The 14,858-nt window shown below is 52.7% G+C and overlaps 1 protein-coding gene and 1 long non-coding RNA gene across 3 annotated transcripts; both read right to left on the bottom strand.

Annotated features, from left to right (window-relative positions):
• Positions 1–1,488: 1,488 nt before the first annotated feature.
• MCAT (malonyl-CoA-acyl carrier protein transacylase) lies at positions 1,489–10,161 on the bottom strand. 2 transcript variants are annotated; one of them, XM_019715053.3, is made up of 4 exons: positions 9,613–10,161; positions 8,501–8,588; positions 5,325–5,542; positions 1,489–2,064 (listed from the first exon to the last, which is right to left on the bottom strand). In XM_019715053.3, exons 1-4 carry the CDS (start codon positions 10,099–10,101, stop codon positions 1,642–1,644), a joined length of 1,218 nt encoding a protein of 405 aa, XP_019570612.3. In that variant the 5' UTR covers positions 10,102–10,161; the 3' UTR covers positions 1,489–1,641. The 2 variants fall into 2 exon arrangements, with proteins under 2 accessions (XP_019570612.3, XP_019570613.2); XM_019715054.3 differs by having other exon boundaries at positions 9,682–10,157.
• An 8-nt stretch (positions 10,162–10,169) lies between these two features.
• LOC148759002 (uncharacterized) lies at positions 10,170–14,124 on the bottom strand. Its single transcript, XR_016020440.1, has 3 exons — positions 13,987–14,124; positions 11,825–11,927; positions 10,170–10,302 (listed from the first exon to the last, which is right to left on the bottom strand). It is a non-coding gene; the product is annotated as an uncharacterized LOC148759002 (long non-coding RNA).
• Positions 14,125–14,858: the final 734 nt, after the last annotated feature.

Raw genomic sequence — 14,858 nt, 5'->3', positions numbered from 1 at the left:
AAGGGAGCAGGAACCAGTCAAGACCCTGTCAAGGGACAGGATGTAGCATCCACCAGGGCCCTGTACCCCTCGTCCAGTCAGTCTGCAGGGGCTCGGGATGTGGAATGCATCTGCCCACACCTTTGAGTTTCTGCCTAGCGATGCACCTGCCCTTCACTTGCTATTCCTTCAGCCTGGAGCATGGATGGACCCAGTGCACCATCCCAGGCAGAAAAGGGCAGGCCCAGGGTCGGGCCCGCCCAGCCCTGACCACTGCCACTCCAGCCCCTCAGCTGAATATGCCTCTGCGACACCATCGCCCCCCCTCACCCCCACTGGAGGAGAGCTGGGTCTCCCGAAGCTGCCCACGCTGCCCACTCGGGGAAGGGGGTTGAAACAACCAGGAATTACTTTAAAATAAATTTCTTTGTGAATGTTTGAAAATTTCTACAGCAAGTTTTTAAACCTTCATTGTGCTGAATTCAAGGAGTGCTCCAAGTCAGGCCTGGAGAAAGTCGGGTCCTACGGTGGTATCTGCAGTGGTTCTCGGCTAGGGCTGTGGACACGCTGGGCATGTTTGGGGCCACAATGCCTGGAAGTGCCCCTGGCATGTGGTGGCCAGGAGCCAGGACAGCCGCCCACGAGCATGGGAGCCCCACACTGAAGACCAGCTCAGCCCAGAGGCCAAAGCCCCTTGAGAAACACTGGTGTTAAAAATGAGACATTGTCCAGGATTTGATGAGTCTGTATCATCAGTGAAATGCAGGCTTCATTCCCAGTAAGATCTGCCCACACTCTGAATGGAAAAATCACCAAAGCGCGGAATTACTCATTTAATATCAACGCAAGGAGCTGCGTTTGCCGAGCGCCTGCACTTGGCTCTGGTGTGGTGCAGACAGGATAAGCGCTGAGGGACAGGTCTCTGCCAGGCTAGGTTGGGGGCACACAGTAATCTCTGTCCCAAGGGATAATTTGGGGGTGGGGAGGAAACGCCCTTAGTGGTGTGGCCCTGCCCACGCCCCACCTACCTTGCTAAAGGACACTCGTCTCCATCAGGGCAGAGGCCACCCAAGCCCTGGCACACAGCAGACACTCAGTACTACCTGTTGGGTAAGGAAAGGGGACTGGGTCTCCGAACAGTTGATAGGGTGGGCAGGAGGGCTGCCAAGGCCCGCTGGGTCCTAAAGTCCTTTGGATTCAGTGACAAAGATCCTGGGGGTGGGTGTCTGCAGGCTTCAGGGCAGCAGAGCCCCTGGCACTGGCCTGCCTTATGGCCATGCTAGGGTGCGACATGGCAACAGACCAAGCCTTCCCCCTGCTCAGAAGGCACTTGTTTACCAGGCTGTTAACAGTCCCTGTTAGAGGCAGCCTGAGCCCGAGGGGAATGTGGGCTGCCCACATGGTAGGACTGGGAGACGCAGAGCAAGAACTCAGTCTCCACAGAACCATCACTCTGCATCTCTTCCCAGCACGCAGACGAGTTTCAAGGAGGAGAAATGGACTGTCGTGTAAAGAAATACTCTTTTATGTGGCATTAAAAGCCCTCTGCAAACAGTCCCTCCCAATTCCTCGGAGAAGGAGGAGGCCCCATCGGAAGGCAGGGCAGGCTCAGGGCCACTCCTGGGGAGACAGGCCAGCCGGCCCCCTGGAGCACCCTCCTCCCTACGGGTCCGGGTCCTCACCCGCCTCCAGCACGTCCACGTGGCTGTAGGACTTCCAGGCCTGCAGGTTACAGCTCTTCAGGATGCTTCCCAGCTGCTTCCCAGGTCCCACCTCAAAAGTTCTGGGGAACTCGGTGCCCTTCTTCCTCTCGTACATGGCGTGCATCGTCTGCTCCCACTTCACCGGGGACACCACCTGCTGCACCAGCCGCTTCTGGATGTACTTTGGATGCGTGTACCGATTCCCGTCGACATTGGAGTGGACGGACACCAGAGGCTTCTTGACGTCTATTGCCTTTAAAACCTGTGCCAGGGGCTCCACAGCTGGCTCCATGAGGCGGGTGTGGAACCCGCCGCTAACCGGCAGCATCTTGGTGCGTCTGAAGTGATACTTAGAGGAGTTCCGCTGGAGAAACTGCAGAGCCTGGAAGAAGAAGGGAGGGTTAAGCCAAGCAAATCCGAGGGGAAGACAGGCAGGTCACTGCTGGCACCACTGCTCCTGTGCACAGCATTTCATCCTGTAAACAATGTCAGCGTCCCATAGGGGATCTGATCATTCACACTTCCCTGGGGCAGGTGACCAGTGTGGCTGGAAGACATGAGGCTGGAAACAGAGGTGTGTGGTGGTGGGTTCTGGGTCCCACCTGTCATTCACTAGCTTGGTGGCCCCAGGCAAATCACTCAACCTCTGAACTATTAAAAGAGCACAATGTCATCTACTTCACAAGGTTGCTGGGAGGTGATCAGATAGGAGGTGTAAGGAGGTGTGAAAGCGTCTGTGTCTAATGAGTGTTAGTTTTCAATCAGTCCTGTTACCCTCAATTTTTTTTTTTTTTTTAATTGGGGAAGGGGAACAGGACCTTATTGGGGAACAGTGTGTACTTCCAGGACTTTTCCAAGTCAAGTTGTTGTCCTTTCAATCTTAGTTGTGGAGGGCGCAGCTCAGCTCCAGGTCCAGTTGCTGCTGTTAGTTGCAGGGGGCACAGCCCACCATCCCTTGTGGGAGTTGAGGAGTCCAACCTGCAACCTTGTGGTTGAGAGCCCGCGCTGCAACCAACTGAGCCATCTGGCCACCCGGAGCTGAGCGGCAGCTCATTAACTTCATTCTAGTTGCTGAGGGCGCAGCTCGCTGGCCCATATGGGAATCGAACGGGCAGCGCCGTTGCCCAGAGCTCGCACTCTAACCAACTGAGCCACCGGCCCACCCCTCAATTTTTAGTAAGCCTGTTTTCATGTTACTATTTACATAACCTTCAACATGAAAATTCAGGGGACTCCAAGCCTCGTTTCACAGTACAGGGTCTTCCCCATCAGAACCCCCTCATCTGGGGTTTCTCCAGGGAACAGCTCTCTCCCCGAAGCCAAAGCCTTCCCCTGAAGGGCCTCTGGGGCTAACAGGCCCAAACGGGGAACTGCAAACGACATCATTTGTAAGTATCTTTAAAATAGTAGATATTCTTAGGGGACCCTGTGCCCTCAGGACACAACCCGGGGCCTGCCACCACTGGGACCTGCTGAAGGGCTACCTGTGCCCTAAACTGCCTGCCCTGTCCTGTAACCTGACACCATCCACGGCCTCCTCAGAGGCTGGCCCAGCTGCTCCCTGGAAGACTTAAGCCTTAGAGGTCACAGCAGCTGCACAACCTCAGGCAGTGTTACTTCACCTCTCATGCCCCAGCTTCCTCATCTATAAAATGGGCTAACAATAGTCACAAAGCTATGGTACAGAGAACTATGCTTGGCATACAAGTGCTATATGAGGGTTAGCAATTATCTGACATGCTAAGCCCATCCGTGTCCACTGGAAAAAATATCACAAGGTAGCCATCTGCCCCCACAGTGCAGGAGGGATGTTTCTGGTGGCATGGCGCTGCTTCGTCCATCTCAGGGAGCCCCACCCTGCAGGTGGTGACCCTGCTGCCCAGGCAGGCCGTGGTTCCTCCTGTCTGTCCTCGGCCCTGGGTCCCAGTGTTCCACACGGAGGCTGCTCCAGCAGCCTGAACCTTGGGACAAAAGCCAAGTGGAACAGAGCCCAGCACAGCGAACCCTACCAGGAATGGGGACCTCGCTCATGAACCACGCCTGTGGGAGGCCCTGAGGGGTCCTGATGGGCCTGGCGCCTCATTCACATCCATGCCCATCTCACGGAGCGACATGCCCCAGCAGCCTCTCTGAAGAGGCCTCTTGGGCCGCACAGCCCAAGCCCTCCCCACTGTGCCGGGACACTTGTGATTGCCGGCCTCTACGTGGATGGCTTCTCGGTGGCACTTCTGCATCATTTCAGCGGTCTCCAAGTGCTCCCGTGTCGTCTCCAGACTCAGCCCACTCAACCCCAGGTTGGCCACTGCCTGAGGCAGGGTCCAGCCACCTCCTCTGGCCCTCAGCTCACGCACTGGTCTAGCAGAGCCCAAGGAGTCTCTCACATCAGTTGTTGGAATGGGGCTCCCCTGCTCACGGGGACCCCTGCCCTCATTGAGCTCTTTGCTGTGGCACTTCCAACAGCACCAAACGGCCAAACCTGGGTGCCGGGGACTCATCATCCGGACCGGATGCCCACCTGTTTGGGAGCCTGAGGGAGATTCCTGCCCTGGATGGGGGCCCTCCTGGCCCACTTCTGGGCTTTGTTCCAAGGCTGTTAGTGGGAATGAGCAGCCAGCTGCACGGTGAACTTGGGGGACACCGTAACTGAGCCTCTCATCATCTCAGGACTGTCCCTGGCGGGACCCGTCGGCTGTCACTCACTCCAAGGAGACTGACAAGGTCACCTGGCACACCAGCACGGCCTTAAAGGGAGGATAAACTGAGTGCAGTGGAGCGGAGGACACGGACAGACATTCCAAAGGGGGACAGACTTGAGTTCCAATTCTGCCTCCACCGTCTTAAGTATCTGCCTCTCGGCCCATGTGTGAGATATGAAGACTCCTTTCAGAGCACAGGACTGGCTGTGCAGACTAGATGAGACGAGGCGTGTGGCAGTGCCGGCAGCCAGCCCCTCGCTCAGGTTCCTGTCTGCCCTCAGCACGCCCTGAGCCAGGCACAGCACAGAGCTGCCCTTTCCATTGGGCACTCCCTGCCTCTCTGCTGGGGACGCCCCGCCCTTGGTGCCACCTCCTCATGTCCACTGGTAGTCAGCCCAACCCTGACTGTGCCCCGAAACCGGGGCTCATCGGTTCACAGCTGGCCTTCCTTTGATGGCAGGAACCCTGGCTTGTCAGTCACATGTGCCCTCGGACCCTCGTAGGCGCTGCTCAAGAAATGATGTCTGGGGAAGCGTGAATGGAAGGAAGGCCAGAAGGAAAGGAGATTAACTCAGTGCAGAAACAGACATCTCAGAACAAGCAGGGTGGAATAACCCCGTAGGAAATGGCTCTCCTCACTCTAAGGAAGCAACCGGATCAGAGGCTGCCCAGAATGTTCTACAGGAAGGCCCTGGAGATCACCTGATCCAGCCCTTTGCGTTCCAGGTGGGTGGGGCGATTTGCCCCAGGTCCCTGCCTGTACGTGGTAAAGTGGGGACAGTACCCTAGCCTCCTGCCTCCCTCTGCAGTACTCGCTCCACCACACACTCCCCAAAGACCGCGGCTCGGCAGAGCACCCATGACACTCCTGGGGCTCACAGGTGTGGAACAATCCCAACTTCCGTACAGGCCTGGGGCCCGGGAAGGCTGTTCTGGCAACACCAACCTCCAGGTGGCCTGAGATCACCCTGCAATCTGGGAAGAGGTAGTTGGCCACTTCACACACGGGCTGCTCTATGCCCAAGGTCTTGCAGTGCTCCCGGGCTTCCAAACAGGCGAGGGTGAACCTGGACTGAGGCCGGCCGAGGACAGACAACATCCCACTGGGCACAGCTTCCGAGGCTTCCTGCATGGCCTCTGCTCGGATCTTCACCGCATACAAACCTATCCAGAGAGAAGTGCATTTGGAACAATCAGGACACAGAATGGAGGGATGCCCAGACCTGAAAGACAAAGCATAAATTCCACGCTGCGTGCTGGAGACACTGGTACTGGCACGCATCACCAGGCCACACGCCAGGGTTCTGTGTCTGACCCACCACCACCACGCTGGGTGCTGTCCTTGGCACAACACGAATGAACCCACGGAGCTTCCTGCCTTAAGCTGGCTTGGTGTAGGGCTGGGCCAGGGGTGATTTTTGCCCCCAGGGCACTGGGACATTTTCTGATTGTCACACCTGGGGTGGGGGGGTGCCATACTAGCATCTGGTGGGTAGAGGCCAGGGATGCTATTAACATGCAAAACACCCCATAAACAAAGAATTAGCTGGTCCAAAATGTTCATAGCGCCGCTGTTGAGAAACCTTGGTGTAGGGTAAAAAAAACAGACTTTTGGGCTACATTGCTCTGGGCAAGTCTTGACTTCCTTCCAGGTCAAATTTTTAATTAGTAAAATGAGGATAACAGTATCTAATCTGCTTGGATTGTTTCGGAAAGTGGGAGTTATATTAATTCATTATTTAAGAGAAATCATGCTGAAGAGGGAAAACAAGAGCCTTCAGTATTTGGAATGACATACAAACTACAAACAATTACATGAATTTCAATAACATAATTATGAATCAAGCATTACCGCCCTCCCTTAGAGCTGGAGAACCTGACACTACCAAGGCAGGTGAACTAAAATGCAGGGATCCTGTGTTCAGTGTGGCTCAAGTGCAAGGTGAGAGGACAGGGCTGCACCCAGGTAAGCAGCGCCAATGATGATGGTGTAAGAATGGCCTGAAACCACTGGACACCCACCATCCTGGGCTTCATCTTGTCCCTGGGAGGGTGGGGGACGACCAGACCAAGGAGAGGTGAGGGGGCCAGTCCTGGGTTTGATGGGATAACAAAGAAGGTCTGAGGAACAAATACTGCACCTTTCTCTCAAACGCACCTTCACTCACTTGGCACGTTTCTATACGTGTTTGTAGTGGACTCTTAGCTCCCTCACACAAGCAGGAAATACATTAAGAGCCCGTGGAAGGAAGTAGAACACACAGGAATGTGGAGAGAGCATGTGGAGATCCTTCCATGCAGGCATTTGGTAAATAACTATGCAACATGTCAAGTGAAAAAACCAAACAGAATATATACATGCTATAATTCTGTGAATTATTTACACATAAAACTATGCATATAAAATAGTTTTATTAGGACGTGGAAATAACGAAACTTTTTTCATTTCCTTAATAGTGCTATAATGTTTTCTTTAAAACACTGAGGTGAAATTCACATGAAATATAACTAGTTTCTAGTACATATTTCGGTGGCATTTGTTGTATTCACGATGTTGTGTGACCACCAGCTCTCTCTAATTTTAAACTTTCTGCCATAAAGCACCCCATACCCGCTAAGTGCAGTCAATCCCCATTTCTCCCTCCCTCCACCCCCAGTAACCACTGAGCTGTCGTTGCTATGGATTTGCATATTCTGGACATTTTATATAAAAGAGATCACACAAAATGTGACCTCTGTGTCTGGCTTCTTTCACTGAGAGTGTTTCTGGGGTTCATCCATGTTACAGAATGTGCCAGGACTTCATTCCTGAATGATATTCCATTACCTAGAGCCACATTTATTTATTCAGTCATCTCGTGATGGACATCTGGACTGTTTCCATCTTTTGGTTATTATGAATAACGCTGTTATAAACATTTGTGTACGAGTTTTTCGGTTTGGGCATATTTTTCATCTTCGGTAACCTCCAAGTACAACTTTTGGCTCATGTGGTAATTCTGTATTTCACTTTTTAAGGAACCACCAGTTTTCCACAGTGGCTGCACCATTTTACATTCTTACCAGCAATGTGTGAGGTTCGTTTTTCCACATCCTCACCAACACTTTATTTTTCTTTTTGTTGTTGTTGTTTTAAACTAAAGTCACCCTGGTGGATGTGAAGTGCTATCTCATTGTGGTTTTGAGTAGCATTTCCCTAATCTTTAGTGATGTTGAACATCTTTTCATGTGCTTATTGGCCATTTGTGTATCTTTGGAGAAATAGCTATTCAAGTCCTTTGCCTTTATTTAACTATAAGCAAAAATGTTTAACTTTTAACTATGAATCAAACTTTTGAGAAGTGAAACTGATATGGCTCAATCAAACATTCATTTACTCTTTTTCATTCAATGAATATCTATCGGGCATCTACCAGGTGATGAAGGATGCACAGGATAGTGGGAAAGATGGTGAAGCAAACAGATTCCATGTGATTACACAAAGAAACCCCTGAGGAACCCTTCAGGCTTAAAAGGGAATCAAGGTGAAGTCTAGTCCTTGGGTTCCAATGTCATCCCCATCCATATGCTCTTCTCTAGCTCCCCTGAGTGGGTCCAGAACTTTTTTACCCCCCTCTTCTCCCCCCCCCCCCCCCCGCCCAACTCCGGTTCAAGCCGTTGTTTCTCAGTCTAGTTGCGTAGGACACAGCTCCCTGGCCCATGCTGGTGTTATGAGCCTTGCGCTCCCCCCACTGAGACAGTTAGTCGCTGGTCATCGGTCGGCCGCTCACAACAGCTCACGGCAGCTCTCACCAGCTGCCAGACGCTGGCCGCTGGCCACCAGCCACTCATGGTAGCCCATGACAGCACACAGCAGCCGGTGGCAGCTCACAATGACCTCTAGCTGCTCACGGCAGCCCAGCTCCAGGGAGAGCCGTTGTTCACAATCTTAGCTGTAGAGGGTGCAGCTCACTGGTCCATATGGGAATCGAACCAGCGACCTCGGCTTCGGAGCACTGCACTCCAACCACCTGAGCCATCGGGGCCGGCCCCAGAATTATTTTTGGCAGTGTCCCTTATCCCCAGTGAGCCCAGCAAGTCAACACCCCTGTACAAAACAAAACAAAGCCCCTTTCTGTGTACCTTCAGAAAACTCCATGGCTCCGGCAAACACTAGGGCTGCAAATTCTCCCACACTGAATCCAGCAGCAGCAACACAGTTCTCAATAACCTGTGGTGAAAGATGTAGAACGTGAGGCCATGTTCGCAGGAGAGCTCAGTCTGGGACTCAGCACTTGAGCGCGGGCAGCGGCTCAGTGTTCAATGGCTCAGGGAGCCAGTTTCGGCTGGCCTGGTGCTCCAGCTACAGGAGGACACAGAGAAGTGGCCTTGACAATCACTGATCCAGCCCCTCTACTGGCAAGGCAAGTGAAAGCCTGCTGACTGACGAGAGCAAAAGCTGTGACTCCATCTCAGGCCCCTGGATTCTCCTGCCTCTGCCCTGGAGCCGCCTCTCAGTCCCATGAGGAGCCAGAGGGAGGAGCTAAGCATAGAAGCTAAAAGTATGACTTTCAGAGTCACAGAGTTGGACTTGACCCTAACCTCTTTGAGCCTCAGTTATCTCATCTGTGAAATGGGGAAAGAGCAGGACCTACCTCACAGGGCTGCTGAGAGAATTACATGAAAAGTGTCTCTAAAGTGCTCAGCACAAACCTGGCCCAGGGCAAGCACTCAATGAATGTTGTTATCACAACTCCACCGGACCACTTTCTCTGAGTCTCCTTTCCTCGTCCACAAAATGAGAGTATTTACCTCACAAGGCTGTTGTGAGGATGAAATGGAGTAAAGGGTTTAAAGTACTAGCTTAACACTGTCTTGATATTATTAAATAATAACAGCAATAGATTCACACCTTCAAGTGAAGTGACATTCTCAGATGTCATCTTCTCGATGATCATTTAAGGATATTTAATCCTTCTAAAGTCATTTAGTAATTAATTATATTATTAAGGATCATTAAAATCGCAACCCGGCCCTTGACTCCTCGGCCTCTTCCCCTGCTCTTTTCCTTCCTCCAACACGTCTCATCTTTAACGGACTACCGAAATTACCTAGTGCATTTATTCTTTCTTATCTGTCTCCCTCCCCGAGGGCAGGGGTCCTCGGTTTGTTCATGGCTGTAAGCCCCGCGCCTAGAACAGTGCCTGACAGTGGGGCCTCGGCAAGAATCAGAGCAATGGGTCACGTGGGCGCACCGCGTCCTGGCAGGTAGGAGCCTCGGGCAGGGCCCATCTTCCCGGCCTGTAAGGGTCCTCGGGCCTCACCGCGGGTTGCAGGTGATGCAGTTTCTCGACAGCGGCCAGCGAAGCCACGAAGACGGCCGGCTGGCAGTGCGCGGTGCGGTCCAGGGCCTCCTGCGGCCCGTGCAGGCTCAGCTCCAGCAGGTCATAGCCCAGCACGCGCCGGGCGGCGGCGTAGAGCTCGCGGACGCGCGGGTAGCGGAGCAGACCGCGGCCCATGCCCACCACCTGGCTGCCCTGGCCCGGGAAGAGCAGCACCGAGGACTGACTAGGCAGCCGCCGGGCCGCCGCTTCCCGAGGCCCTTCCTCCGTCGCCGCTGCATCTCGCAGCAGCTCCGCCACGTCCACTGCGCCTGGCGGAGGTACCCGGAAGTTCGAGGCGCCGCGGCAGCCGCTCGCACCCCATCCCCAGGCCCTTACCGCCCGCGCGACCCGGACGCTCATGGTGAGGAACCTGCCCCGCGCGCGTTACCGGGGCGACCGAGGCCCGACTGCGGCGGCGCGGTCCTTGACGCATTTCCTCCCGGGCGGGCCCGGGCACCCGGGGGTGGGAAGAAAGGTTCCGCCGTTAGGATCCGTCCGGCCTCCAGGATCTTTCACTGCTGCATGCTGAGGGTCCACGGTGACACAGGGGGTTACTTAAACCTCCACAGGGAAGAATAAAACACGACACCGCACCACAATGAGCCCTCAAACACATATATTGAATAAACAGTGCAACGCAATGTAATAGTCACTCTATATCTAGCACGTGAAAAGTTCTTGAAACGCTTCCACATTCTCGTAGGACACTTGATTATACCGACCACACTGGGTGGTAAGCAAGATAACAGCTCTCTTTTCTAATGTTTCCTACAAACCAGGCCCGATGCACGGCACATAATAAACACCCACTAATAAATATTTGTTCCGTTGAACGAAGCCCTGGATCTCTTTCAGACATTAGCTTATTTAATTCCTCGCAGCAACACTATGATGGATAGGTGCTATTATTATCCTTCTGGGTAAGCAGACAAAGGCTCTAAGATTGAGTTGACAGGCGGTTAACGACAGAAGGGGGGTTAGAAATTGGGGTTCTCCGTCTTTTGAGCAGAGGTGTGAGGCTGGGTTAGAGTCTAACTCTGACCTTACCCCTAACCAACACCCCCTTCCCTTCTGCTCCTCTCTCATTTCCTACCAGCCTCTTCTAAGGAGCCCAGGACAGACAGACAGACAGACAGACAGACACACACACACACACACTTTTTCTCTTACTACACATCTCATAATGAGAAAGATCAAGGTAGAATCACATCAGCAAATCTACTTCAGTGAGCTTTTCATAAGAAAAGAATTAAACGAGCAAACACCTTATTCTCAGGACATCATAGCAGCCTTGCTTTTGACAAGGAAAAAGTGGAAATAAACTGCCTGTGCAACTAGAGGAGATTAGTTAAATGAATTATGACAAATCTCCACAGTGCTGTGGTCATAAAAGATATGGAGGCGAGTTTCCGGTTAAGACATGAATGGAGCACGCTGCCTCCAGAAGCCCATTAATCCACAGTAAAGGGGTATTTTAAAGACATAAATCCACCAGGACAGGGAGAACAGGAAAGGGGGACCCAGCAATAGAACCTCTGGAAGCTGGAAAGCAGGTAGACTGGTATTACCTGACTAGCAGACCCCAGACAGCCAGATCCCTCCCAGCATTGGGGAAAGCTGAGAACCAACCCTTATTCATACAACAGAATCCTCAAAAGCTTAGGAAGTGGCAGCATTAGCTGCTTCTAGATCTAAGGGTGCAAGAGAGCTGAAATAAAGAGAACTAGTTCAAGGTGCCTTTGAGGACCAGTTAGATCTTTAGATCTCCTCCCTGTCTCTAGCTTGTGGGTGATGCCCCTTTGCCATTCTGGCCAACATCTGTGGTTTAGCTTTGGGAAGGGCTGAACAGACTAGGGACAGCGGTGCATGTGGGTGTGCTGCCAAACATGTGGATACTGAATGCTGAATGCAGAGACTTCCTCCAGGGCTCTCCTCTACTGAGCTCCCAGACAACTCGTGCCTGACCCCTACCCTTCAGGTAAGTGACTAGAGGACCTTCCGGAATCTGACTAGTCCAAGAGGAAAATCCTAAAGATGTTGACAGTCCAGGAAGTTCCCATATGGCCCATCAAGTTCAACTTACAGTGAAGCTAAACCAACAATACCATCCACAGACTTATTTTCTTCTTTTCTTCTAACCATGAGCAGCCAGCCAAAGATTCCCCAAGGCACCCGAGGAAAGCCTCCTACAAGCAGAAACAAACAAACAAACAAACAAAACCGCATAGGATTCAGAGACTATAGAAAACTAACACTGATAGTTGAAAAGAGAAGACACTGCATTCATGAAAAAGGAACAGGAAGTTATATACGTTGAAGAAACCTCACAGAAGGTAAAGCAAAAAGGCAAAACATGAGGAGGAGAGAAAAGGAACATGAGAAGGAGAAAAAAGAAAATTAGAAAACCAGCCCAGGAGGTCCAGGATTCTGAGTAATAGGGTTTCCAGAAAGAGAAGTGAGAAAATGGAGGGAAGGAAATCATTAAAAAAAAATTTAATTTTTGGAAAATGAAGCATATGAGTTTGCTGTATGGAAGGGCCCCTACATGCTGGCACGATGGATGAAATTAAACCCCCTTAAAGGAATATCAGTGTGACATTTCAGGACTCTGGGGACAAACATCTTAAAATCTTCCAGGAAGAACAAAATAGGTTGCATACAACAGCTCAAAACACAGAATAGCTTCAACCTGCTCATGTCTTCATGACACCGAGGGACAAATGTCTCCAACTTTGAATTCCCACTCAGCCAAGCATCAATCAACCATGGGGGAGAATGTAAGATTTCAAAGTGATAGCTCCTGTGCAATCTTTCTAAAAAACTCCTGGAGTATGGGCTCACCACAAACATGGGGGGACCAAGAAAGGCATAGAGGTGTCATCCTGAAAATAAGTTAGCCAGCAGAGGGGTAAAGGGCATCCCCTGGCCAGTGTTGAAGAGGGATCCAGGATGACGTGTGCACAGGCGTGCAAGTAGTCAGCCCAGCTGGGAGCAGTGTGACTCCAGGGATGTCCTGAGGGCTGTCATCCCCGAGATGCCGGCTGTCACTGTGCTGCCTGTTTAAGAACCGAATCCCTGGTGAGCCCAGTCCAGATTCTTGCCCACACTTGGCCGGTCTTGATTGCGGGCTGATGAGATCCTGTTCTCCCCTCCATTGCTTGCTGCCTGGCTCAGCTGAGGACACTGGTTCCACCTCACAGAACTGTCCCCCCACTCCTGAGGTCTGAACACAGATGCAAGATGGTCTGAGCTCAGAAGCAAGAAGACAGAACAACTCACGCCTCTCACCATTTCCTGTCCAATGCCCCTGAAACAGCCCTGCCAGACATGCCTCCCCCTCAACCCTGCCCTCCTCCGACTGCCCCAGCAAGAGCTCTCCTTGTCAATGCTCAGGGAGGCTGAGGTCAGTGTGTACCCCCGAGGCTCAGTTCAGTTTTACCTGGTCTGGCCTTCATGCCCACTCTCTCCAGCCAGTGTGCTGCCCTTTCACCTCTCTGAGCACGTGAAGTGGTGTCAATCTGGGGAGTGGGAGGGTGTTTTCCCTGCCTCCCTGCTAATGAACTGAGGCTAGGGGCGGGGTTTGCTTGTGTTGTATTCTCCAGGATTCAGACCCGAGCTGGGCCCCCACGTACTCAATATACATATGTTCCTCGAGGTTGGTACATGCCAAATGCCCGAGAGGCTCCCATGCTTAGTGCTGTGGAGTTCAGAGGTCACTTCCACTTACAGTGGGGGAGACACAGAGTTAGGGTTATGGAAGAGCTTCCTGGGGTGACACTGGAGAGCTGTCAGACTTTGACACGGGGAGATGCCCAGGATGGGAATGAAGGGTGCTCTAGGAAGGGGGAACAGTGTGTGAAAAGGCACAGAGGTGAGAAAGGGTGGGGTAGTCGGCTTGACCCCAGCTTGGCAGGGCCTCAAGTGCCAGGTACAAGGCGTGGACTGGATCCTAAGGCAGTGGAAGCGATGGACGGTCCTGAGCACAGCAAAGGCATGGAAGGGACAGTGGGGAGCTGGGGGCCAGCTAGGGCCTGTGGCTGCTGCCCAGCAGAGGGTCAATCACTGCTGCCCAGGCTCAGGTGGGGGTGATGGTTTGAGAGGAGGGAGGCGGAAGTCATGGGAGGTGTGTAGGTAGAGAGGGATGGGCACCCACATCTGCACCCGGACCTGTGGGCTGAGTCCCTAGGGCACCAACTCCCCCACCAACTCCCCCTCTGAGCAGCAGGGTTGCCTGCAGGGACTCACCTGTGAATGGGTGTGAACTTCAGGAGGGCAGAGCCTTGTGTGTTTGTATTCAGCCCCTCCCTTTGGCCCTGGCATATAGCAAGTATTTGGGGACAGCAATTTCTTCCTCCCAGGGTGCCCCGGGGTCCTGGAGTCGTGTGCAGTAGGGATGAGGCCGGATGGAAGCTGAGTTGCTTCTTTCCCACATGTCTTCCGGGGGAGTCAAGTGTACCACTCAGCCAAAGCCACTGGGCACCTCCGTACAGGAAGAAGATGAGGGCTGGCAGCGCTAGGGAGGCGTGGCCAGACTGCTTTCATTAGGAACAGAGGCACAGTGCCTGGGGCCACCATATTTTGAGGGACCTGGGAAAATGTTTTAATTTCTTTTAAAATCAGAAGAAAAAGATGGTTAGAAACCAGGCTGGATTATACTTCTCCTTATACCAATGCGGTTAAAGGTGGAAGGGGCCCATGGGGGCAAAAATGCCAGGGCCTAGGGACAGGAGACAGTCCTGGAGGCTCCAGACCACTGTGCCTGGGGAAAAGTAGTTGCAGTTCACGTTGCCCCCAGAGGACAGTCTGGGCAATTATGGCTCCTGTAGGTTAAGCGCCCTGCCAGATCAAGTCCTCCGAAGATGGCAGGGACAGGCCCTGGGCTGCAGTAATAAAGCAGCAAATAGATGAGGAGGGGAGGAGCTTAAGGCCTGCGGCTGGGCACGCCGGTCCCATGAGGCACCTCTTGGCTGTGATCGTTGCAGCCTCCACTCACTGAGCGCCACGTTCTGCCTGTATTACCGTGGGGCATCCTAATTAGTCCCACGATGATGTGCCCATTTTATAGATGAGATGGAGACGGAAAAACTAGCCACAGAATGGCAGAAGCAGGGCAAAGA

Source organism: Rhinolophus sinicus, chromosome 1, assembly GCF_057876585.1.
Source record: "Rhinolophus sinicus isolate RSI-liver-muscle chromosome 1, RSI-T2T, whole genome shotgun sequence".
In the NCBI taxonomy this organism is placed as follows: domain Eukaryota; kingdom Metazoa; phylum Chordata; class Mammalia; order Chiroptera; family Rhinolophidae; genus Rhinolophus; species Rhinolophus sinicus.
Note: the sequence above shows the minus strand (reverse complement) of the source record. Positions and strands in the feature narration are given on the sequence as shown.

Coding starts and splice junctions, on each gene's coding strand:
- MCAT (XM_019715053.3), bottom strand. CDS start 10,101: ATGAGCGTCCGGGTCGCGCGGGCGGTAAGGGCCTGGGGATGGGGTGCG. Junction 8,589..9,612: donor CTCCTACCTGCCAGGACGCG/GTGCGCCCACGT, acceptor CTTTCACCACAG/GTTATTGAGAACTGTGTTGC. Junction 5,543..8,500: donor AGCCATGGAGTTTTCTGAAG/GTACACAGAAAG, acceptor CTCTCTGGATAG/GTTTGTATGCGGTGAAGATC.